The sequence below is a fragment of the Lacerta agilis genome, chromosome 15, assembly GCF_009819535.1.
Source record: "Lacerta agilis isolate rLacAgi1 chromosome 15, rLacAgi1.pri, whole genome shotgun sequence".
NCBI lineage: Eukaryota > Metazoa > Chordata > Lepidosauria > Squamata > Lacertidae > Lacerta > Lacerta agilis.
This window is the reverse complement of record NC_046326.1, coordinates 12667264-12693909: the sequence shown is the minus strand read 5'-3', so window position 1 is coordinate 12693909 and position 26646 is coordinate 12667264. Positions and strand designations below refer to the sequence as shown.

The window sequence follows — 26646 nt, the reverse complement described above, 5'->3', positions numbered from 1 at the left end:
AATTTCAACCAGATAAACTTTTGGATCCCAACTGAATTTCACTCTGACCGTGTTTGAAGTGCAGTGAACTATTTGTGGGATGTCAGTCAAGTCCAACATTCTAAGGGAGGACCAACTGCCACTTTGTGTCAGTTAGTTTTGGTCTGTTGGTTGGTTAGGCTGCTGCCGCTTAAAGATGTGTTAAGAGACTCACTAATATAGTTTATATCTTTTGTTTTGTAACCTAAATATGTACATGAATGAATCTGTCAGCAAATTACTTTACTTTGGTTATTAATCAGATTCATGTGTCTCTTTATTTTGAGGGGGATAAAGGGATTGGCAATCAAGGAAAGGACAAAAGACTCAAACGAGTCAGCAGCCATTTGCCGCTGTGCAGGTTTAAAAAAGGAACGTTTAACTCTGCAACTATATTATATAAACCTTCCCGCACTATTAACAGTGCGGTGATGTGGTGCTGCTCACCTGACTGGCCATACAGCTCGCTGCTGGATCGGGCCAAAGGTAGCCCAGGTAGTCCAGAATTCTCTTCTCACAGAGGCCAGCCAGAAGCCCCAAAATGGCAAGCCCATTGGTGGGAGGTCCAGATTGGCTCTGGCAGTGGGCTTGAACTGCACCAACCTTGCCACACTTCACCTCTCTACCTCCCAGGAAGGTGAAGCAATGTGACCACCTGGAAATCAGGTGAGCAGCTGTGCGCCACCTCAATGCCCACTACTGGCAGTGACTTGCTAGGAAAGAGATCTTGGGATCACCCTGGAAGAGCTCAATTAAAATAACTCGTGTGTGTGGCAAGTCTGAGAAAGGCAAATTCCATGCTTGGGATTATTAGAAAAGGGATTGCCAGTATTTTAATGCCCTTATATAAATCGCATTTGCAGTACTGTGTACTGTTCTGGCTTATATATATATGTGTGTGTGTGTGTGTGTGTGGTCTGAAAGGGGGATTAGATACTGTAATGTTATTCTGGACTCTGTTTAATCAGTACCTGCCACCAAACTTCAACCACACAGTAGATGGATGGATCAAGGTGTGCATGGATAATTTCAGGTATCCTGGTCCCAAGCTATTTTGGAGTCATAGATTAAAAACAGCACATTAAATGGGGCCCAGATTCAGCTGGTAAAGCAGCGGCATAATATGTTCAAAATGCCCAGTCCCAGCTAACCATCTTTCGGTCTGTAGTGTATGGAAGGCACCATACAGAGCATTAGGCAATTGCAAGGCCTTTCATGCATTGCATCTCATTTTTATTCCACTTTTTATGCAAGAAGCTCAAGGAAGCATGCCAAGGAGCCCCACCCTGTCCCTGTCACAGCACTGTTGGAAGCCTGAGCTGAGAGCTTCGCAGCCAAGTGACAATTTAAACCTGGGTCTTAACCATTTCAGCACACTGCCCGTTCAATTCATACTAGCTATCCCTCTAGTCAGGTTATATGGTAAAAGTGCAAAGGATTTCTGAGCTTGTTCCTCCTCCCTTCTTCCTCCCTATATTTAAGCACTTCGTTATGCCATCCGCACATGGGAATCACCTGGCCCTACGAGGTAGGTTAAGAGCACAAGTTTGTGATGCCTACTCGGAAGTAGGTCCCATTAACGGGGAACTACCTCCCCCATCCCGATGAGCGTAGGATTACACAGTCTAAACGGAGGATCCCCCCCCCCCCAAACCGGTCTTTTCAGACATGCTAAAATGGAAGGTTTGACATTGATAGCAATTGTGGAAGCACCCGCAGCAGACAGTGCTCGCTCTCGATCTATGCAGAAAACACAGCGCTGCGATGGGATCCCGGATGCGTGGGGGCAACGCACAGAAGATTTCTCATTGGACGCCGAGAAAGCGGAGAAGGACCCATTAGATTGAACTACAGCTCCCAGATTGCTCTCTGCGGCCACTCAAGGCTGTGTAAAAGTGACACAACCCTCCTGTTATGCAAAGCAAAGGAAGGCTCAGAACTACGTTTCCCAGAGGGCACCGGCTGTGTACAAAGATGTCCCTGGCCTTGGACAAGGGAGCTGTTTGTACAGAACAGAACGGTAGAGACTGACAGGTGTGCGGACACCTGGATGAGGTCTGTTTGGAGAGCCTCCGGAGGTAAGTATGGACCTGGAGAAAGAGGGGCTGTAAATAATGGGGGCTCAGTTTGCACAGTATCAGGTTCTAAGGGCGGAAAAGTGACGGGTCCTTTCGTTTTCAGTTTTTGATTAAAGCAAAAGCAGGTTGTGTCTCAGGCAGGGCGAGGGTGCGGGTTTTACGCATTACAGAGCTGCGCTAGAGAATCTTGTGCATATGCGTGGTGGAATATAAACTGTTTTTGTTTTCGTGCTGGTGATAACAGACCCTCTAAGTGTCCCTATTTTCCAGGGACCTCGCTGATTTACAGAAGCTGTCCCAGTTTCTGATTTGATCCCGGAATGTCCCACTTTTCCTTAGGATGTCCCTGTTTTCCCTGGAGAAATGTTGGAGGGCATGAAGTTATCCGACCCCCGGGCCATCTGAAGGCAATTCTGTATAGATTTTTTTAAAAAAATGTTTAATGTTTTATTATGTTTTAATATATGTTCAAAGCTGCCCAGAGTGGCTGGGGAAACACGGTAAGATGTGTGGGGTATAAATAGTAAAATTATCATTATGCAGTGGGATGTCCCTATTTTCATCGGAGAAATGTTAAAGGGTATGTGATTATTTACCCTGGGGATAAAGCACCCTTGAACACAGTGAGCTATACTGCTCATTAAACACAGAAGTACATTGTTAGTAGCTATAATCCAACTCAAGATTGATTGTGTCCCTCTTTTTTTTAAAAAAATAGTGGATGAAGTTAAAACAGTGCTGCAAAAAACCTAATGGCATATCTTGTTGCACATGTGGACATTTAGTACTGCTAAGAAAATGCGATATGTGAAATGGATGTATCAGATAAAGAAACTTAATAAAGATTTAACAAGTAAAATGCAAATGGTCTGATAATGAAGCAGGACAGGCCATAGCTCTGTGGTAGAGCTCTTTCATGCAAAGGGTCCCAAGTTCAGTTTCCAGAATCTCCCAACTAGGGCTGGAAGAGACCCTTCCCTGAAAAAACTGAGAGCTGCTGCCAGTCTGTGTTAACAATATTGGGTTTCCATTCTTCCTAAGTATCTTTGTTATACCTGAATACTATGCAAGAGAAGCTACTTAAACAAGTGATAAACATTGCAGATCTAGGCGCCACAACTTCTAAAATTTCTTTATTCTCTGACACAGATTCACTGGTGGTTTTCAGACTGTGTTGTAGGAAACCATAGGATTTCTCAAAAACTTTTTAGGATTTTTTCAATAAGGAAGATCAGTAATAAGAAACAAGCTTCCCTGAAAGGTTCCAACAACCTGCAGCCATAAGAAAATCTTAAGTGTCGGCGTTTTTGTTCACACAAGTTTATGGTGAAACCCAATAGGCATCCCAATAGGCTCTAATTTGCATCCCAGAATGTATTTCAGTCTCCTGTACAATATTTTTGGGGACCTGGGGCTCCATAGCAGACAAGTTGGTGCTGCAGAGATTTCCTAAATGTTGAGAAAGGCTGAAAACCACTGATATATTCCAGGAGGGGTACAATTCAATAGTGCCTCACCAAAAGCTGAACTGTTGGAGTACTAAGAGTTGAATGCATATATGCTTGTGTGTGGAATTGGAATTTTAATCCACTTTTTGTGATGACTCTGAGATGACTCTGTTTAACATGGAACTAAATATTGGCCTATGTATTTCCTCTGCCCATGGATTGAAATGTTTTCAGGAGAGCATCAGTGCAAGTACATGTTTACTACTCAGAAGTCCAGCTGAGTTCAAATGGGTCTTATTCGCTGAGGCAGCAATGCTATGCAGCCTTGACAGAAAGTGCTGTCGACTTCAACTGCTTAGTACTTGAGTTAATATTGGCTTGTATTTATTTATTTTCTACAAAGGGTGTGCAACCGAATATTGCAGAGGCTATATATATATATGTGCATGTGCGTATTTTCTCCGGACTGGAAACATCGTAGGATTGCAAAGCCACCTGATTATTAATTTCCCTGTCTTTTTTTTCTTTTTTTTTACAAATATTTACTACAGCCTTCAAAATAAAAGAGCAATGTAGTTCTTAGGCTTGGCTTGTTGGCATGGGGTGGAGGAATGAATATTTCAACAGGGCGAACCTTATGCATGTGTGTTTTAAGACAACCTGCAAAAAAGAGCACAGCAAAAAGCAAACGAGCCACCCATTGCGGTGCTCTTAATTTTTATTTTTTAATTTCTCAAAGCAGGTCTGCGAGAGACTGAGCAGGGGCGTCTCCATAGCAACGCTGCATCCCCCCCCCCGCCCTCTGAGGAGCTTCCCGCTTCCGTCTCCTCCTCCTTTACTGCGCTTGCTCTTTACCTAGGGGAAGTGGGTGGGGGTGAGAATCCGCGGAAGGGCGCATGCGCGTTTCCATCAAACCCAAGCCGGCTGTCTCGCTCCTTGTAATCCGGAGAGAGAGGCGGGGGGCGGGAGGGGTGCCCGCCGCGCCTGCGCAATGGCTTTCCGGTCGGCGCTGCCCAAGGAGCTTGTTATTCAGCTCAGTCAGCCTTTTCTGGCGGCCGAGGCAGCTGCTTGTCAATTGCCTGGGTCGAGTCAGCCGCCGCCGCCGCCGCCGCCGCCACGGACCCCGAGCGCCCTAGGCCGGCAAGTATTGAAGGCCCTGTGTGTGTGTGTGTGTGTGTGTGGCTTGCGACACACCTTTACCCCCCCCCCCCCCATATTCCCTCCTCTGGGGCTTCCCCCTCCCCGGTCCCTCTTTTCCTAGTTGCAAGCTTAGATTGGGGACCCTCGATCCGATTCCTCAATGCCTGCCTCCTACCGACCCACCCACCCATCCAGCAATATCCTCTTACCATTTCCCTTTTGGCAACCTCACACCTTTTTCCTATTCATAATTTTAATCATAATAATTTTATTATTTATACCCCGCTCCTCTGGGGCATAATAAATTACTTTGTTCTCAGAAACACTCTGTCTAATAATTGCATGCAATTGTGACCTGCAATACCTCCCCGCACCCCTTCTTTTCGTTTGCTTTAATAACAGAATACCCTTTTTATTTGTGCTCACCATCCCATCTCTTCTCCCTGGTCTGCAATACTGTACATAACCTCAGATCTTTCCCCATATATAAACCTTACAGTCCTCCAGTCGCTGCTTTGTTGCTCTGGCACCTTCTCTCTGTTTGCTGTGACAGGCATCCTTCTGTCTTCTGTTTTTGGAGGACCACAAAACACACAAACCCTTCAAACCTTTTGTTTCTATTCGCTTCCCATGTACACCCAAACCTTTTAAATCTTGCATCTGCCCCCCTGCAATCCAGCACTGCTGCACCCAGTTCTCCTTGTCTGCTGTGGTTGAGCTGCCCCTTTTCTCTCTAATTTAGCTTCATCGCTGGACTCTTACCCTCTTTTTGCATCATCCTCACACTCCATTTCCATCTTTTTCTGGGTGTTTCTGAGATCAATTTACTGTTGAAGTGTGCAGCTTTTTCTCATGAAATGACCTAAATTGCCATTTTGAGGTGGAGCGGCTGTTCTTTGGCAGGCAGGTGCTAAAGGTGGAAGGTGGGGTCCGTATCACTGCTGATTGTTTTACGATTTTCTGAAACTAGCATCTATTTGTACATATGTATTTGTATAATTTATAAGCCCCACCCTCCACCACATGATTCCAGAGTGGCCTGTTTGCCCTGTGTGAAATCTTAGCTTCTGACAGCAACTAGGAGACTGAGTGCAATCCTAACCATATATACTCAGAAGTAAGCCCTGTTGAAATCAGTGGGACTTACTCCCAGGTAAGTGTGGCTAGGATTTTAGCCTGAACCAGGAAGTCCCTAGTTCAAGTATTGCCACAGCCACAAATTTGCTAGGTGGGCTTGGTTCTCTCAGCCCATCATGGCTAATATGGGAAAAATAATACTAATCTACAAGACAGGGCTAATGTAAGGATTACTAAGAAACTTCAGGTTGTTTTTTTTAAAAAAGTGTGATATTAATGCTCACTATTATCATTAAATTGAAGTGTAGCTTTAATATTGTAGGTCGTGTTGTGTACATTATTTTAACTGGAGCACTCGGCAACTTGCTAGGAACAGCACAAATTCTTTTTTGGCAAGAGGATGAATGGATAGTGAGATCAACACAGTAATTTTGTTCTCAAGTAGGATGATTCAGTGAGCTGTGCTTGCATACTGTAGTCCCCTAGGGTGATGTTAGGCAGTATTTCATATACCAGAGATGGACAAACACTTGTTTCAGACTGAATAGCTTTTGTTAGGAAGAGTTAATGCCCATTAGTGAGGACCTGTGAGACCGTATAATTCATAAGCACGCTTTGCATCTATCAAAGCTCCTCACCGTGGTGAGAAAGTAGTGCCATCCTTATTTAAAATATGAGCAAGCTGGGGCTTAATTTGGAAGGGATTTTAGTTGCCATTCAATATATGCCATTCAAAACTATGCTCACTAAACTTCATGGAATTGCTGTATATGTATGGGACGCTAAGGCCAAATTTATACAGCTCATTTTAAACCAGTTTGAAATGGGTCTAGTGAACGCAGATTCTCCAGTGGGGTTGTGGGAACAGTAGTTTGATGAGAATGAAAAACTTATTTGCTAACAGATTCTTTGTACCTTCACAGAACTATGCTTCCCATGGGCTCTGGGTGGAAGCCTTCAGCTACCTGTGTGTAAAACTGATTTCAGTCTGTAGTAGTGCAGACATACCCTAAAGAGAAACTTTCTAAAGACATAGAGGTTCTTTGTCTAATTGTTCACTTAGTGTCTGCACCATTAGTGGTCTAACTAGTCTAAACCTGTGCTGAGCAAATTAAACACAAAGAAAGCACACACACACATTCTGTTCTGAACAGGAACGTGTGCTTTCCTGACATTCCTTCTAATTAACTTTTGCTGAACGCTGGAGGCAAAATGTATATGAATGCATATATTAATATGGAACTTGAGAATCCAGTTCAAGACTAGGAACAATATGATTTTGTTCAAGATGGGTTACAAATAGTTTCTTTATAAATGCCAGTTGTTTGTTTTTTCCATTTTCTTTATCTCCAAAAATTGCTAAATAGAATGATTTCACTGATAGAGATCATGTTAGTTGTGATTTAAATAAAGGTAAAAGTTGTTAGAATGGTGGCAAGAATAGCTGTCTCTTATTTACTTGAACTACAATGGAAATAGCATTTCACACAGAGCTGATTTGACTCTTTAGGTAATTAATGAATTGACAGTATTTACAGAGATTTGAGAAGCCCAGCAGTTTTTCAGTTCAGATATTATGCCAAACCACACAAACTATACAGTAGTTTGTAAACAATGTTTTCTGATGCTAGTTTTCCAGCCAACCCCAAACGATAGTTTGTCAATTCAGACACAGCACTAAAATATGACAAAGCATTGTTGGATGCCTGAATTTAGCCTTAGTTTAAATATTTTTAAATGCATTTACTCACAGTTAGCCTAGATTACATTTCCAGTGGTGCTCCTCTGCCCGCTCCCCCCACCTTGATTCACTGTCTGCTGTCTAAATGTAGATTGTAGATCACTTGGGGCAGAGAGCTTCCTTTTTTTCTTTATGCCATTTTGTCAAGTGAGATGTACAGTGAGCATGCTATGTGAAGCAGCAGCACAAGGAACGTACATTGACAAATTAGAACCTTACATTTTATTCAAATTTCATGCGCACTAGAATCAATTGCTTAGCCATTTTGAATATGGAAGACTTTTTATTTCCTTTTAAGTGTTCACTAATTACAGATATCCGTTTATCATTTGTTGGCGTCAGGTTTATTTTCCTCGAAGAGCCTTTTCCGTTGTGTAATGGGATCGCCATACGCTTTGCCAACTTCTGCAGTCATAATAAATATTCTTTTTGGTTAGGTTTGGCCACTATTTTAGTCTTAAAAGTGCAAGGACATCTATGGAGCATTGCTTTGTTTTATATTATGTGTGTAATTTAATAGCTGAGAAAGTGGAGATTCAAAATAAGTATGTGAAATACACGTTTTAGGTTGTGTCTGTTTTGTGACTCTACTTCCCTGCCTCCTTGGAACATATGTATTTTTTTGGGTGAAGGAAAAGAGTGATGTAGAGATAAAGGAAGATTTGGAGAGTTAGGTTAAAGGACGCAGATGTTTTCGACTGGTTTAGCATGTGGACCAGGGAACTGCATGTAGGTATTAATTCCCCACCTGTGATGGAAACCACCTCCTGAAACTGCCAACATGCTTCACATCACCCCACACCCAAACCACAACAGCTGAATGCTTGGGCAGTGTGTGAATGCCCAATTACTTGTGGTTGTTATGGCAGCTGGAATGTTTTGCAGAATCTTTGACATTATTACTTGAGTGTAGGTTGCAAGCAGCAAAATTAGCAGGGGGTTGGACTGGATGGCCCTTGTGGTCTCTTCCAACTCTATGATTCTATGATCTCAGAACTTCATACAAACCATATTATTACTGATAGTCTTGGGAGTTGGAACACTTTTAAACATCTCCAGGGGCCAGCAAACTTTTCCAGCAGGGGGCCGGTTCACTATCCTTCAGACCTTGTGGAGGGCCGGACTATTTTGAAAAAAAAATATATGAACGAATTTCTATGCCCCACATATAACCCAGAGATGCATTTTAAATAAAAGCACACATTCTGCTCATGTAAAAACACGCTGATTCCCAGACTGTCTGCGGGCCGGATTTAGAAGGCGATTGGGCTGAATCCGGCCCCCAGTCCTTAGTTTGCCTACCCACGTGTTATGCACTGCAGCTGAGAATGATTCAAATGAATGCTAATGTTTTATTTATACTGTAATACATCACAAATGTGTTTTGTTTATTCAGTAATGGCAATCTCTGCTTTTCTCTCTCCTATAAGGCTCGACCAGTTTCCCACCTCTTCACAATGAGACAGTTCTGGCTTCACTTCTTCACTTCACCCTGTAGTTGATAGTTCTAGATGTGGAAGCAATGCTGGAGTAGAGATGGCAGACAGTGTCAAGATCTTCCTTAATGATCTCATCAGGGTGAGTGTTTCCTTTTTATTATGGCCATCTATTTTTAAAGTGTGTTTATAGGCTAAAATTAGATTCCAAGTATTTCTAGTTGGACATTAAGATTTGTGGATTCTAGTTTTCGAAGGTGCCAAGCAAGCCTCTTTCTCTCAGGCAGTAGAAGCAAGGAGAGTACTCAGACCCTCCGTGGCTCCTTCCATCTGGAGTTGCATTTTCAGTGGGCAGTCAATGTGATGGCAGGGTAAAATCATTCTGAAAGCAAATTTCCTTGGGGTCTTATTATGAAGAGCCATGCGAGCTGATAATAGGATCATTCATACAGCCATGGTATGGTGCTATAAGACAGGGGTCAGCAACCTTTTTCAGCCGTGGGCTGGTCCACCATCCCTCAGACCATGTGGTGGGCTGGACTATATTTTGGAAAAAAAATATGAACAAATTCCTATGCCCCACAAATAACCCAGAGATGCATTTTAAATAAAAGCACACATTCTACTCATGTAAAAACACGCTGATTCCCAGACTGTCCGCGGGTTGGATTGAGAAGGCGATTGGGCTGCAACCGGCCCACGGGCCTTAGGTTGCCTACCCCTGCTATAAGATTAAGCTATCTGGTGTACCCTTTCCCCTTCTTACATGCTATACTTATTTAGTTCCTGGTTTGTGGCAAACCAAACGTTTGAACTGGAAAACTGGTTCACACTTGCCCTCAGAATCTGATTGTGGAAACAGGTTTGAAAATCAAGAGCAAACCACAGTGTAATACACAATGTACCGTATATACCGGTGTATAAGACGACTGGGCGTATAAGACGACACCCCCAACTTTTCCAGTTAAAATATAGAGTTTGAGATATACTCAACCACAGATTTTCCACCCGGCGTATAAGACAACCCCCAACTTTTGAGATGATTTTCCTGGATTAAAAAGTTGTCTTATACGCCAGAATATACTGTAATACACCCCTCCAGATATTGCTGGTCTCCAACTCCCATCTCTAACCTTTGGCTTGTGGAAGACGGGCGGGCATGAATTTGAGGCCCCATTTTGCCTTTTCCAATCTTACCTTCAATTATGGTGATTCCATTTACCTTGTTGCTCCAGCATCTTTGGTTCCTTTCCACTTGATTCAATCAGCTTTCCCATCTTCCTCTATGCCACTGCCATACTCCGAATGTTTTCTATTCTTTCTAGGTTTTCTTTTGTCTGTACTCTTATTTCACACTTTGCAACAACCAAATGTGCTTCACACTGACCTTCCCAAATTTCATCTTGATATAGTTATCTCCGTGCAGCATTCTGCTACCTGTATTAACCCCCTTGCCAGCTATTTTGACCTCATTTAACCACTCCTCCGTTTCTTTCGTTGGTTTTTTGTTTCGTTTTTTGCATCCAGTCTATGTTTTCTGCTCTTATTTGAGAACTTCTAGAGGCAGCGTTTTGTAGGCCATTAAGAGTTCTGAACTGTAACACTTTACACAAGTTTGGGGGTGTTGATCCCAAAGCCAGTTGTCGATGGTTCAGGTATTGCCTAGGTTGATTATGCTAATCTAATACAACTGCCTTTGCAGGAAAACAAGAACTAACTCTAAACCCCTTTGCATAGGATGTACCTCTTGAGTGGCTTCCTAGTTCGGCACTGTCATTCCCACTGGCAGGGAGATTTAAAAACGCCCATAAATAGCTCTTCATGGTTCTTTCACAGCTTATCTTTCACCCCTCATTTTCCATCAAGCCCTTTCTTTCATCCTCTGTTTTTTATTCATTCTACAATCCCTTATTCTTAAAACCAGCCCCGCCTCTTTACTCTTGGAACTCCTTCCCAGACAATGCCCACAATACTGTTTCAGTTTCTATGTTCAGATCTGTTCTTAATAGCAGATTCTCCTCTCTCATATTTCTAAGCATTCTAGATTTTATACCCCCCTTTTGTTGCTTTCCCTACCCTCTCACATCATGGTCTTGCAGCCCAATCATGTGCATCTTTTCTCAAAAGGAAGGCCTACCTAATTTAATCAGACTTGGGACTCGGCTACATTAGTAAAAATTGAGAGTGATGTAGTTCCTGCTTGGCTAGAAAGCCACTGGCAGACACCCAGGCTTGTCTTTTGAGAAAATGTTAGAAGGAAAAAGAAAATGTAATGCAAGTATCTGAGTTGTCCCAAACACTTGAGCTGTGGTTTGCCAAATAGTACAATGGACTACGTGTGTATGTTGATTCCATTATTGCACTATGCATCTGTAAGATTTGGCATTGGGCTTGTCATACAGCATCCTGAAAACAAAATCTGTCTTACGTTGTCATGTTTCTAGACCTCTAGGCTTGGAAAATAAGTTTGAAAATGTGTAGATAATGTTTGACTGAAGTTTCAGAAATCCAGCAGGCGTTGCAATAGGCTTTCCAGTAGCTGGAGTTGCCTATTTCTGTGTAAATTCTCATGGTTTGGTTGTCCCACTCCAAGTAGGTTTCCCTAAGTAAACCTTCATTTCAGACTTTTTCTTTCCTCTACTTGGTCAATAAGATGGGAAGAGGGTATGGCTCATCTTTGAGCTGGCAGAACAAGTGAGTCTTTACCTTTCTTCTTCCTAAATTCATCCCATAGTTCATAAATCAGAGTTGTCACAAGGTTATTGATTAATCTGTAAAAGTCACCTATTTATTTCCCCCTCTACAGTTTCCCCAAAACTTATTGAATTTGGGCCTGATTACAGTCGTACCTCGGAAGTTGAATGGAATCCGTTCCAGAAATCTGTTCGACTTCCAGAATGTTCGGAAACCAGGGTGCAGCTTCTGATTGGCTGCAGGAAGCTCCTGCAGCCAATCAGAACCCGTGGAACCCGTGCTGGATGTTTGGGTTCCAAAGAATGTTCGCAAACCAGAACAATCACTTCCGGGTTTGCGGCGTTCGGGAGCCAAAACGTTTGAGTCGCAAGGTGTTTGATTTCCAAGGTACGACTGCATTTTGTCTCTCTCTCCTTCTTTGTATAGGGAATTAAAGACTCCATATGGGGGATCTGGACAATCTCCAAGTTGGATGCTCGAATCCAGCAGAAAAGGGAAGAGCAGCGAAAAAGAAGAGCAAGCAGTGTGCTTGCCCAGCGAAGAGCACAGAGTGAAGAGAGGAAGCAGGAGAAGTGAGTTTGGGAGGGTCTGGAGTTGGATCACGCTCCCACTTTTAATACACAAAGATAAGAAATATCTTACAAACCGAAGTAGGAATGCCTGAAAATATATGATAATGGCACTGTGGGATATATAGAAGTTGGAACCGTGTATTTTAGACACACAGATCCCGCTTACCAAACACAATGTTTTCCATGGAGATCATTAGTTAGGCGAGTGTTTGCATAACGAGTGTGGTTTCCATTATTTCCTATGGAAATATTTCTAAGCCTCCCTCGCCGCTTTTTCAGTGGTTTCTTCCTGAAGTGGTTGCAACAAAAGGAAAAAAAATCCAATTTGCCCTATCTCTCCTGCTCTCCTATTCACCCAATCCCTCTTCCCACCTCCATGGTTTCTGCCTGAACGTTGCTGCTACCGACAAGGAAAAAAACACAGAAGGAAGGAAACTGGCTGTTCAGATAAGTGAATCGGTGGAGTGTATAGCGAGGCTTGGGCATAATTCTTTTTAAGTATGGATAAGTGAATTTTTGGATAGTGAGTGTGTGGATAGCAGGAGCTTCGTGTATTTCTAAATATGGTGTGCTTTGGGAAAAAGAGAATTAAAAAGTAGATTTATTATTCTACTCGGAAATGGGTGTCCTGGTGGTCTCCCATCCATGGAACTGATCTGGTCCACATCTGTTCAGTTTCAACATCTAAAGTTATCAAACCAACCACTAGATTGTGGATAAGTGGGAATTTGACAAGAGTAACTTAAGGTATTTATTCTGTTTTTTTTACCCTGTTGAGAGAGAATTAGGCAGAATGTACATTCACATCGTCACTTTTCAGAAGCTCTCACACATTCCCCTTGTTTCTCTCTAGTGAGCCCCGGATAGTAAGCCGAATAGTTCAATGTTGTGCATGGAATGGCGGTGTATTCTGGGTTAGTATATTTTTGTTCTTTTAAACATCTGAACATCATTGAAATGATTGTGTGGCTTCAGTACATGTTTGCTGGCTTGCATCCAGGAATCTTGCAAATCGGGGAGCAAATCAATAAGTGACTTAAATCTTCCGTGTTAGATTGGTTTGCCAATGTTTTACTATCTCAAATCAGATTTTATTTTTTCAGAGGGTTCCTGAAAAAGGGATTTGGATATGCGGCCTACTTAATTATTCTGCTGCTTTGTTGCCAGCAATCATTGCCAGCTGCCTTCTGGCCTGCCCAGAAAATGTCTATGAAACATCAGAATGTCTAGACTTAAATTTTTGGGGAATCGTTGCCTTCATAAACCAGTCCTTTCATTTGTGAGCCTATTTCTCAAACCTCAAAAACTTCTGCACATTCAGATGTAGAAGTGGTCTTGGGAAGAACACCACTGAACTGAATTGTGTATTAGAACCAGCTCAGTCTTCTGACCTTGTGGTTAGTATAATGGATGTTCACAGTCTTGATTATTTATTGTGGGTTTTAAATTTCCATTTAGAGTGTGTCTTGGCTGGTGAAGTTTTAGTATGGAAGCACTAAAAAGGAACCCATATAATATGGATTTTGGCTGTATTTAGAGGAAAAGTCAGAATGCTACTCCTGGTGCTCTTTGTTTTAATAGAGCTTCTAGCTCTTACTCTGCTGTGTGCATGCAGACATATTAAAGTGCATAGGCAATGCAAGCTTAAGGATGGTGCTGGTAGAGTTTGTTACTGCCTGGTTTCTAGTGATCAGGGGCAGAATTTGGGGACCATGGCAAAAACCATCCCCCCCCCATGGTGGCCATCTTTGTAACTGCCTCTCCTTAAAACAGGGGTGGGGAACCTTTTGGCTCTTTCCAGAAGTTGCTGAATTACAACTCCCATCATCCCTGGCCATTGACCACACTTGTTGGGGCAGATTGGAGTTGTAGTTCAGTAACTTCTGGAAGGCCAAAAGTTCCCTGCAACTCCCTTAACAACAAAAAAAGAGTTGTTCAAGGTGCTTCGGATCCCAAAATTAGCCAATATGGTTCCCTCCAGATGTTTAGCACTACAAGGTGCATCAGGCCCAGTCTGCATGCCCGTTGACCAGAGATGAGAAGACAGTTGTAGTCTAAATCTGGATTGCACCAGATGAAATGTTTATTGTAGGCAGGGCCATCGCGTCCATTAAGGCAAACTAGGCAATTGCCTAGGGCGCCAAAATGGAGGGGGCACTGGCCAGGCTTGGGCGGGGGGATGGGACGGGCTAGCAGCAGCTTCTCTGCTGTAGTGGAGAGGTGCTGCTTGCCCCCTACACCACCCCCGGATCCTGCTAAAGCAGGCTTTGACGGGGGGGCGGGGCGGGCGAGCAGCAGCTTCTCCACTACAGTGGAGAAACTGCTGCTTGCCTCTCCGCCACCCCCCACCTCCCACTAAAGCAGGCTTTGGCGGACGGCAGACGCCGCCAGAAGGTGGTCTGCCTAGGGCGCAATAAACCCTAGCACCGGTCCTGATTGTAGGTTCCATGTCTGGTTCTTCCTTGATAGTTAGGCTGTAGTGTTGATAGTCTAGCTTTATGCAACTCCATCTGCACTGATCATAATTAAGAGTGCATTAGCTTATACCTGTAGAATTCCCAACATCTGTCGCTTTTTGCTGTTCCCCATATACATAGAGATGCAAGTGCAAGGGGTTAATTTCTGATAGTGTTTGCTAAGGTGCATGGGCAATACCTTGTGTGTGTTTTCTTGTACACCTATCTGTATGTGGAGAATAATAATACACACCTGGAGGAAACTGTAGACTTTGAAAGGGTAAACTAATTTGCAAATATACCGTATTGGCCTGAATATAAGCCTCACTTTTCCCCCAAATTCCGACCGCACAAAGTTAAAGTGCGGCTTAAATTCATGACCTTACAAAAATTCGTGACCTTACAAAAAGGATATCGCTGCTGAAACAGACATATGGTAAAACGGAACCAAAAAATGTTTTCTTACCGATTTGCAAGCTTGAGACTGTTCTTTTGCCATTTATGGGTGTGAATGCCTGTGGAATTGTAGCAATTGAATAGCTATTTGCAATTTTAGCAATTGCATGGTAACTTTTGCGGGCTTGCAAAATCAAAGGCTTAAATCGACATGGAGTTACAATTCTACCAACTGCAGCGATTTTCAGCCTGTAACCTAATTTTAAGGGAGCAGCTTATATTCAGGTTTTGTCTTTCTCTCCCTTCCCCCCCTTGAATTTTAAAGGTGTGGCTTATTTGTGGGTGTGGCTTATATTTGGGCCAATACGGTACTGGGGATCTCAGAATTATGGCTGAATTGTAGAACGGAGCATGTCTGTACAAACATGTTAAACTGTGCTGATTTCCTCCTTTGCTTCTTCTTTTTCTTAGCTTAGTCTCCTCTTGTTCTATCAGGTATTTATACCTGTACTTCAGTCAGCCACAGCACAAATAATTGGTAAGTATTAGAAGTGCCTTTTATTAGCTGCACCTGGTATGACAACTTTAACTGTTAACCACAGTAGTTCAGGCACTGGTGACTTCAATATTGAATTACTGCAATTCCCTTAGTGTGGGGCTTCTCTGGTGCTTGACCTTGAAACTTCAGTTGGTGCAGAAGGCTGCAGCATGCTTACTGATGGGAGTGAGACCCTATCGGCATATAACCTCTGCTCAGAGATCTGCTGTGGTTGCCTATTGATATCAGGCCTCCCTGTACAGTTCTTTGGTGCAAGCCTATCCTGGCAAGTAAATGTTGATATGTTTTGATCTTTTTTTGCTGTTAATTTTAGTTTCCTTTAAATGTTTTGAACTATTTTTATTGATACGGTAATTTTAACATTTCTTGTAAACCTGTTAGAGGTTTCACTACAATCAAGTGGTGTATATAAATAAATTTCGTTAAATAAATAAAAACTGCCAGGAGACAATTGCTTGCATCTTGGTTAGCCAGTCATCAGCTCATGGCAACATGAACCCTGTGCCTGAGGGACCTTGGACTTGTTTCTGGAACAGCAGCTGCTAGCCCTGCATGCCAAACCTCTTTGGAGACTGATGGGAATCTTCAAAAATAATTTGGAACCTGGTATACAGGGGTCATGAGTCTGGCCAAACTGCAAGAGGCAGTGAAGGATAGACGTGCCTGGCGTGCTCTGGTCCATGGGGTCACGAAGAGTCGGACACGACTGAACGACTGAACAACAACATACAGGGGTCTGCCATTCAAAAGCGGGCTGGGTGGGAACTGCTAGCTTTTGCCATCTCCTTCAGTGCACCTAAAGTAGCTTTTTGGCTCCTGTCACAAGCCTTGTAGAATTCACAGTACTTTGGTCCCAGACATTGGGTGGCTGATTTTTGTATCTTTGTCTCTGGAAGGTGACCCCTCCTTACATGGTGATGTCTGGTCCTGGCTGGAATTTATCCTCACCTCCATCTTCAGTGCCCTTTGGGTTCTTCCCCTCTTCGTGCTGAGTAAAGTTGTCAATGCCATCTGGTTTCAGGTAGGTGACCTTGCCAGGAAGATGTTACTCCCTTTTGTGCAATGCTTGTCAATTGATGATTTCAGTGCTTGTCTCACTAACAGCAAAATCTTGTACTAATTTATTCAGAAATAAGAACACTGTATTCAGTGGTGCTTATTCTCTAGTAAGTATATTTAGGATTGTAGCTTAAGTGTGCATCTCATTTGGTTGGTCCATATCTATTTATAACTGTATATCCACACACACACACACTGCATGCAGTCAATCACACTTAGATATGCACACATACATCCAGTATTTTAAGGCCGCTCCCCCTAGGTATGCTGTCCCAGCTTGGCCCCCTTTTGGGGTGCATATTGCAAATTCAGCAGTAGGTAAAGGGAAAATGGATACATGTGTGATTTTGTACAGATGATGTGCACCTCATGCTTGGTTGTGAGCGGCCTGGAGGAGGGTGAGATCTCATCAGTTTCCAAAGCGGAACAAAGTACAGTGGTACCTCGGGTTACATACGCTTCAGTTTACAGACTCCGCTAACCCAGAAATAACGCTTCAGGTTAAGAACTTTGCTTCAGGATAAGAACAGAAATCGTGCTCTGGCGGTGCAGCGGCAGTGGTTGGTCCCATTAGCTAAAGTGGTGCTTCAGGTTAAGAACAGTTTCAGGTTAAGAACGGACCTCCGGAACGAATTAAGTACGTAACCAGAGGTACCACTGTAAAGTGATGGTATTAGGAGAAGTCTATTACTGCCCTTACTTTCGCCTGTTTTGAGTGGTGTATTGAAAGCTTTCATATTTCATTTCATTTTTTAAGTATGGGAAACAGCACCTTGGAGGTTAAAGCAGCTGTGTTGAAATGCAGGACAGTAACAAATGCTACTGACTCTTACCTTAGGAAAGAACATGAATTAAATCCTTGGTTTTCTGATGAGATATTCTGTGTTTTCTTTTTAAAAAAACAACTGCAGATGTTTCACCCAAGATGGTTTATATTTACTGCTTTTGTTCCTTGTACAAGCTGTATTGTGATGACAGTGGTCCTAAGTAGTGAGAGGATTAAATCTTGTCTTAAGAAAGCAGTTTTGCAAAAAACATTTCCCTGTGTTTCAGGACATTGCTGATCTGGCTTTCGAGGTGTCGGGAAGAAAGCCCCAGCCTTTCCCCAGTGTCAGTAAAATCATTGCTGACATGCTGTTTAATCTCTTACTGCAAGCTCTTTTCCTCATCCAGGTAAGAGCAAAGTTGGCCTGGCATCTCTTAAGAACAATCTAGTTGTTTAGTACCATCAGTATATGCAAATGTCTGGCAAATTTAAGAACTTTTATTCCCAGTAATAATGGAACTCACAGGTGGAGAATGCTTTTATTTTTATGAATCTCTTATTTGTAAAGGGAATATTTGAGTATGAGTTAATGCTTTATAGTCCCTTTAGAGCTGCACTGTATCTTTGTATTTTTGTCCTTCCAGGCTATGAATCTTTATGGTTTACATTTTTGATTCTTTGTTTCTTTTCTTTTTGTTAGGTTTGCACTGTTGTTCTTCTTGTTGTTGTTAATTAAATTAAATTAAATTAAAAAATAGCAAGGAAGGCCTGGACCAGGCATAGGCAAACTCGGCTCTCCAGATGTTTTGGGACTACAACTCCCATCATCCATAGCTAACAAGTGGTCAGGGATGATGGGAATTGTAGGAGGGCCGAGTTTGCCTATGCCTGGCCTGGACTCTGGCTGCACAGACACTTAGCAGAATAGTAAAAAATGGGACCTGAAGATCACCTAGGGCTTGTACATGCACACTGTACATGTAAAGTATATTTATACAACTTTTCACAGTCCTGACTTCTCCCAAGCATCATGGGAACTGTAGTTTATCCCTCACTAAGCCAACAGTTCCCAGGATTCTTGGGGGAGGGGGAAGGGAAGCCATATGCTTTAAATGAATAGTGTGGATGTGAGCTATGAGGCAAAACCTGGCATCAGTCAGGCTTTTAAGAGACCAAACTGTGCATTCAGACCATGAGGTAGCTAAAGTAGAAAGCTGCTCAGGAAGCTGCATGCATGCAGGTAAAATACTTCCTGATGACTCAAGGGTGTGAACTGAGTACCTCTCCTGCCACGCTGCTGTAACCTCTTAAGAATGATTACTTAAGCAACTGTTGCCTCGCAGGGATGATGGTTAAACTTCAGTGGTGCCCAGATAACAGTGTATGGGTGGCAATTAATGGATGAGAGAAGCAAAAGCTTCTAGTCCCTTTATTTTTGGCTTTTGGGGGGGATAAATGATGGCGCTTCTGTTGTGATTGGAAGGCACCTGCCTTGTAGATAAGAATGCCTCTTTTTAAGTTGATACCTTCTTGCCTTCTGCAGGGGATGATTGTAAGCCTGTTTCCCATTGATATCATTGGCCAGTTAATTAGCCTGCTTCATATGTCGCTGCTTTACTCACTGTACTGCTTTGAGTATCGTTGGTTTAACAAAGGTAAGTGCTTCTCTTTGCTTCCTCATTCAAATCGCTGAGTTTTCTTTAAAGCTGCAGGCTGGTCCATACATATTCACGTTTCTTTTGTGCCTGGGGTCTCCGTGGCAGTTGAGGGTGAGTTACATGGAAGAGTCTCAGCACCAGCCCTCAAGACTTGTGACACTGTCATGGGAGCATTTAGCACAATCCACCCATCCCATGTGCTTAATGGATATAAATGTCACCACCACAGACGAGATCTCGATCGTCTATGAACTGTCCCTCTGGTTGTGTGTCTAGGATGTTGGGGTCAGGTCAAGGTCAGGTTCATTTCTCTGCTGCTCTGCGGAGCAGATTGGGAAAGACGTTGAGAATGTTGCCATATTTCAGTCTAATCTGCTTCACTGGGTTATTGTGAGTTTCTAAAAATGTCACTGAACTTTATGGAGGAGTGCAGTGTGTGTGTGTGTGTGTGTGTACTTATCCAGAAGTAATTCTCACAAATTCAGTGAGACGCATTCCTTAGTAAGCATGCCCCTGCTGTGTGCTGGCGAAAGACCATACCACAATGTATGGCCCAAGTTTTGGGCATCTTTGTGAAACTCCCATTTGTTGCAAAACACTGAGTTTGACTGCACAAGTTTGCAAATGGCATTTGAGGGGCTTCCACCCTTTTGATGTTGTTGCAAAAGAGATCTAGGAATGTGAAATCCAGTATCTATGTGTCTTTGCCTTCTTTTAACACTTTGTGATTGGCTTTTGTCATGTCAGGAATTGAAATGCATCAACGATTATCCAACATTGAAAGAAACTGGCCTTATTACTTTGGATTTGGCTTACCACTGGCCTTCCTCACTGCAATGCAGTCTTCTTACATTATCAGGTGATTTGTTCGGATATATTTCCTTTTGATGTTACAGCAGGCAAATGTAAAATCAAATGTACACAAGATAAAGCAGTGGAACAGGAAGGGAAGGTTTGAGGTTAAAACAGCCACCCCCGACCTGGTGCCCTCAAGATACTTTTGAATCCATCTTGCATCATACATGACTATTGACTATGCCGGCAGGGTCTGATCAGAGTGGTAGTTCAATAACTATCTAGGGGGTACCAGTTTGGGGAAAACTGATTAGTGTAAGTAATATTGAGTGAATGATAAGAAAACAGGATAGATGGTACTGGTGTGGGGCAGGGAGATAAGGTGTAAAGACAATTTTTGAGCCTAGGGCAGGCATCCCCAAACTCAGCCCTCCAGCTGTTTTGGGACTACAATTCCCATCATCCCTGACCACTGGTCCTGTTAGCTAGGGATGATAGGAGTTGTAGTCCCAAAACAGCTGGAGGGCTGAGTTTGGGGGTGCCTGGTCTAGGGGTACAGCCAAGATCTGTTTCCCCCCATGCAACATCTGGGAAATAGATACCCTCTTTCTAGAGTTTAATTCCCCTTTACCACAAAGCATGCTAATGAACAAGTAGAATCTAAGAATAATATTTGTATGAAAGAGGACTTCAAATCTTTCACAGAAATTCTGATCCATCTGTGTCTTGGGCCAAGATCACACAGATGTAGTGCTGAGATCCATGGATTTGTGCAGAGGTTGGCATCCAGCTGTTGCACCTACCCTTTGTAGTGGTGTATTGAGTAGCATCAGCATAGATAGGGGGCCAGGCACTTGCCTGGGGAAGGAGTGTACTGAGCATGAAACTCTTTTAAGGGCTTTGTATTTGTATTAGCGGGTGGCGCTGTGGGTTAAACCACAGAGCCTAGGGCTTGCTGATCAGAAGGTCAGCGGTTCCAATCCCCGCGATGGGGTGAGCTCCTGTTGTTCAGTCCCAGCTTCTGCCCACCTAGCAGTTCGAAAGCACGTCAGAGTGCAAGTAGATAAATTTGGCCTGAATCTGCAATTCCCATTTGTCTGGCCGCCGCTATCCAATTCCGCAATATGGCTATATTCTTGCGTTCAGCTTGTGCAATGCTATTTGCTCATAGGTTGACTTTCACAGATCTACAGAGATACCCCTAGCAATATTTATGTAAACATTGCTGCTGTATCTTGTGCTAATAGGCGCACGTGTGTGAACAGAAACCAGCTCATAATAAGAATGCTCTGATTAATTTCTTATTTCTTTTCCAGTGGCTGTCTGTTCTCCATTCTTTTTCCTCTGTTTATCATCAGCGCCAATGAAGCAAAGACACCAGGGAAAGCATAGTATGTATTCTCTCTTCCTGTATGAAATGATGGAAAAGGAGTCTTACCAGTTGGCTATGAAATCTGTTCAATTCTTCATGCTGCTAACTGCTTCTTGCCATCTTTGTGATTTAGTTTACCCCTCTGTTGGTGAACTAGTTAACTTTGGGAGCCCTGACGACAAGTTTAACATTCTCAGTATTTCTGATGGGTGGTGTGGGGTGTGCTTGCTATTTGACCAGCAGAAACTGGAGTTTTGAGTGGAGAGAGAGAGTCAAAAGAGGCATTTATCTTCTGTGTAGAGTAACTGGGACAGAGTTAAGATTCCTAGAATGACTACAGCTGCCATTTGCGGATACGACTTTTGTGGAACGCTGAGACTTGAATCTCAATAAGGCAAATTGCTGAAGACACTATCCTATCTGATGCATACTGTAGTGTATACAGTTGCTCCCAACTGTGCTCAGCTACAAAGTTATATAAACCCTGAATGTCCTACAGTCTGCTCATAAAATACTTCAGTTACGGCTGCGTGAAATGCCCTTAGGCTGTGTTATGGCCCCCAGAGTGCACGCACATAAGCATATTTTGTATGTTTTGTGTTGTGAACAGCCCTGTGATCTTCAGATGAAGGGCAGTATGCAAATTAATTAAGTAAATAGTTTTGAAAGTGTTACTTTCGGACCACTTGGGAGTAGGGCTGCAGAAAGTTAAGCTCAAAAGGAGCATGTGCACCTGCTTTTAAGATTTCTGAGCCTAAACAATTGCACTCAAAAGACAGAATTTCAGTGCTAGGTCCCCTTAGAACAGGGCTGAGAAACCATTTTTTTTCAGCTGAGGGCTGCATTCCCTTAAGGCCAGTTTTCTAGAAGCCACATACCACAGACAAAAGTGGGTGGAACAAAGTATGTGATTCTTACTTTTGCTCAGTGGAGCTTCATTCCAGCCATGCAAAGTACAGAGGATTCTATGCATGTATATGTACACACACACATGCACTCTCTCTCCAGGCAAGCAAGAGAAATCATCGCAGTCCAGGGACACGTGCCCGGCATGCAGAAGCACTAGAGTGTGGGCCAGGGCGAGTGAGGGGTGTGGCTTGGGGAGGGAGTGGCCTGAAGAGAAGCACATGAATTGTGCCCCCCCCATTAACTGATGCAAGGCAGAACTTGTGCAGTGAAAGGTCAAAGTGCTCAGATTTTAATTTGGGCCAGAAAGCCTTTGGCTGGGAGCTAATAGCCATTTCTCCCCCTTGTGTTCCAGCCACTTCCAGCTGCGCCTCTTTTCCTTGGTGGTCTTCCTCAGCAACAGACTCTTTCACAAGACGGTTTACCTTCAGTCTAGCCTGAGCAACTCTGCTTCAGCCGATCGACTTCAGCCCTCTCCACACTCATCACCTGCCAGACAAAAGGCTGCTTTGGCGCACTGAACCATAACCAAAGCAGAGAGGGAGGAAGAGTACTGTTCCTGGCTGCTGTATACATGGTCCTTTGGTGCAGGGGAGGGCAGTCAGTGTTCTGCCAAGGGGCTTGTGCATCCTCCTCCCCCCTACCATCATTGTGAGCCCCAGTTGAATACCAGCTCTGTGTCACACTGAGCGTGTGGAGTAAAATATTGGGGGGTGGGGTGGGAAGGGAGCAGTAGAGCCTGGGTTTTTTAAACACTTTTGTGAGTTTTTTTCAAAAGCAAGGTTCTTTGCTTGTTTTCACAGCATGCAATGAACCTGTGCCTATACTGATTGGTGTTTTGTTTTGTTTTTGATACTTCTCCACCTGACCCCGTGCCATTTCCCCCCTCCTGATGAATGATTTTTTTGTAATGCATATTTTGTCGTAGCTTTGTGATAATGCTGATGGGGTCTTTACAGTGAACCGCACCAGGAGTGTTTGGGTTTTCTCAATGATCGTAATTCTTTGTATAGCATATAACTCAGGTCAGGATTTTGTAATCCCTGTTGTGCTGAAATGAAAAGTGGATCATGTAGCTCTAGGTTCAAGATCAAGACACAGAGTAGGAGGATTCCGCCCCTCTTTTTTTCCCTTTTTGGTATTTGGTGACATCTGTACAGTTCTTTCTGCCAACTGACACTCTTTGGTAGTGTCACTTTAAAGGACCTTGATGAGTGCCACTCAAACTGTTTTATGCTGGAAGGGATCTGATTTGATGGGTGAAACAAATTCCTAACCTTAACAGCAGAATGTATGGATTTTATTTTTTTTAATCTACATCCTTGGAGCTCCCCCCCCCCCAAAAAAAACTTCTGAACTTTCAAAGGGAAAATATGAAAAGTGTACGGGTAAGTTCAGGCACTGAAATGGAAACATGTTAAATCTGTGGCTGGGGTTGCAAGAATTGCAGTGTAATATTTTGTTAATGGAAAGAGGTAGATGTGTGTAAAAATTAGTGTCTTTATAAATCCTGGTGGTGTTTGATGGCAAAAACCACAATGGCAGTTCCAAAGGATATCCATGCAAAACAGGAGAACTCTCTTTTTCCTACAGCACTTCTGTACAGGGTTTCAAGAGGTTTCACTATCTTGTTAAATCTAGGTATGGTGGGTGTGCATTTGCAGCAAAAAGACTTCAAGTCACGGTTAAGAGGCCTCCAGCTCATATGCAGCCTGCCTGATCTGCAATTGTTGTCCCAGCCAAGTCTGAATGATGTATGCCGAAGAGCTCCTGTGTGGTTGTAGTTGCAGCTGAAACTAACTGCTAGTCAGCTCAGGATGTGTGATATTTGTATGTATCCGTCTGTCTGTGTGTACATATGTAACTGTGTATACACAAAGGAAGCGCAAATGATCCCGATTTTAGACAGTGTTTCTCATGCATGTCAGACTTCTGTAGGGCCGAAAACTATGAAATTCAAAAAAGCCCTTTGGTTTTTGCAGAACTGAGGTCAGTCTACAGATAAACTTTTTCTCTAGTATTTTCACACTGAAATATTAAATTAAAATGCAAAAAACTCAACAACATTACAGGACCTTGAATTGATTTTGTGATTGAATTCTGAAGCTAATTTCATTGTGGTGCTGATACAGGGGAGAACTTGGAGTTGCACTCACTGCCAATTTCTATATATTTTGGAAAGTTGCATTTGGATACCTTTTAACATATTGAGTTGTATCCAGCTAAGTACTACTCATAGTAGACCCACTAAAATTAATGAATCTAAGTTGGGCATGCCCATTAACTTCAACTAGTCTATCCTGAGTAGGACTAACACTGGAAACAACCCAGTGGAACCACATTTTGAATTATAGTTCCCGAGATCAAGGAAGGAACAGGTTTTCATTTATTCTTGGATATACAATTGTACCTTGAAAGTCAAATGGAATCTGTTCGACTTCCAAAATGTTCAAAAACTAAACCGGAAGCTCCTGCAGCCAATTGGAACCTGCGGAGGCCCCGTCAGACATTTGGCTTCCAAAAGAACTTTTGAAAACCATAACAATCACTTCTGGGTTTCAACCGTTTGGGAGCCAAAATGTTTGAGATCTATGATGTTTGAACTGCAAGCTACAACTGTAATAGGATGCCATTTGAACTAAGATGGTGGACTGAACCTTTCAAAACTGCACTTATTTTTGGGTTTCTTAGAACTCCCAAGGCTGATAGTGAACTAATACTTCTTTTAAAATAGGTTTTCTTAAATTGTTTCTGTACTTAAAAGATCTAATGCTCTTGTTGTCTGAGACTACACAGTCCTAAGTATTTTTGCTGGGCCAAAAGCTCTGTTGACTTCCATGGGGCTTACACTACAGCGAACACGGTTAAGGTTGGGTTATATAATCAAGATGAACCAAAGAGGAGCCTAAGCTTGAAAGTGTTCCTAAAGAAGAGGTCTTCTTATCTCAAGAGTTCCATCAAAGGCTGCTGAGATTCAGCAGGACCAGGAAATGGCTTTCACTTCGACCCCAGCCCACCGGAGATCATCAACCAGCATGACTTTTGTGTTGCGAGGGGTCAGGAGCAATAAAACCCCTGCGTTCAGAAGCCACAAATCACCAAAATGGGTCCGGCAGGCTTCCCGATCGCGCAGTTCCAAAACACTTTCACCTTCATAGCAGAGTTCAAATGCACAGCGTTCTTGAAGCGAAACCCCCTGCAATATCGTCTTTGTTAATCAGCAGTCTTTAACAAACGTACACTGACTCCTCCACTGTCAGCAAAGCAGATTTATTACAGCGTAGCATAACTCAAAAGCCCGGAGATGAGGCGTTCATGGCTCCTCTCCGGTACAGGCAAAAACGAAAGCAACCTTCTCACACAGACTTCAGACTCGGTCTGAGAATTATAGAAGTCTCATATTACAAAGCATAACATGACATCAGTTCCTGTGTGACGGCGTAGCTAGATCTGTGTGTAACCCTTTCAGATCCTCACAATGACAAAGGCAGTTTTAGTCCCATGAGGCAGCCTGAATCCTGATTGGAAGGGATTGAAATGGTCCGTATCCTCCAGGCATGCCTGGAGTTGTTCAATGACCACTTGCTCAAATCACCTTGCCCAAGAATGGAAGGTTTGAGACTTGGCGATAGTTGGCCATGATGGCCGGGTACAAAGATTTTTTTAAAGAAGTAGTTTAATAACTGCTTCTTTAAGTGGGTCTGGGAAGACTCCCTCACAGAGGGAAACATTCACCACCCCATGGAGCCCATCGCTCTGCTCTGCCTGGCTTACTTTTATAAGCCAGGATGGGCAAGGCTCAAGACAGGTGGTCGGTTTCACTTGTTCAAGCAGCATGTCCACATATACATACATGCACACTGAAAACTGCCTGAATAAAAATAAATTGGTTTTGGTGGAACAACTAGACATTACATGAGAGTGACCAGCCTAAAGTTAGCCAAGGAGCATCATATCTTGGGATTTTGAAACTGACTCTCCCTCAAGTCTTCTACCTTACCTGCTGCAGCTCATGTAATGTGTAGCATGCACCTTAGGAGAGGGGGAGACTGCTTTTTAGCACCTGAATATTTCCTTGGGATTGTGTTATACTTTGAGAATCAAAGCTTTAAAATCCAGCTTTTCATTTTATAATTTGTTCTTGTAATAAAGCTTTGCTCTAGTTGCAAAGCAGTTTGAGATCCAGGGTGAGTGGTAGTAGGTTTATGTACATTCATTACACAACCATCAGGAGTCCTGTGTGTGAATGCTTATCAGTCCACTTCATTAGATGAATGAATCATATAGTGAGAAGGGACCCTGAGGGTAATCTAATCCAGCCCACTTCAATGCAGGTATCTCAACTAAACCATTCATGACAGAAGGCCAGCCAAGCTCTGGTTAAAAACCTCCGATGAAAGAGATACACTAATCTATATAACAGATTTTAAAATATAATAGGCCTGAAATAAAAGGCGCAATATGAATGAATCTCA

The 26646-nt window shown here is 43.0% G+C and overlaps 1 protein-coding gene across 2 annotated transcripts; it reads left to right on the top strand.

The window, feature by feature from the left end:
- Positions 1-1941: 1941 nt before the first annotated feature.
- EI24 (EI24 autophagy associated transmembrane protein) lies at positions 1942-24240 on the top strand. Of its 2 annotated transcripts, none has more exons than XM_033171606.1 (11): positions 1942-2096; positions 8933-9080; positions 12059-12204; positions 13058-13118; positions 15528-15594; positions 16512-16636; positions 17728-17847; positions 18984-19095; positions 19846-19957; positions 21210-21284; positions 22527-24240. In XM_033171606.1, the coding sequence occupies exons 2-11, from the start codon at positions 9039-9041 to the stop codon at positions 22690-22692; spliced, it is 1026 nt and encodes a 341-aa protein (XP_033027497.1). In that variant the 5' UTR covers positions 1942-2096; positions 8933-9038; the 3' UTR covers positions 22693-24240. The 2 variants fall into 2 exon arrangements, with proteins under 2 accessions (XP_033027497.1, XP_033027498.1); XM_033171607.1 differs by lacking the exon at positions 1942-2096 and adding an exon at positions 4552-4684.
- The last annotated feature ends 2406 nt before the right edge of the window (positions 24241-26646 follow it).

Bases quoted from the DNA above. Each gene is read 5' to 3' on its own strand.
- EI24 (XM_033171606.1), top strand. From the start codon at position 9,039: ATGGCAGACAGTGTCAAGATCTTCCTTAATGATCTCATCAGG. The intron at 9,081-12,058 runs GTGAGTGTTTCC...TTCTTTGTATAG, and splicing joins TCCTTAATGATCTCATCAGG to GGAATTAAAGACTCCATATG. The intron at 19,958-21,209 runs GTGATTTGTTCG...TTTCTTTTCCAG, and splicing joins CAGTCTTCTTACATTATCAG to TGGCTGTCTGTTCTCCATTC.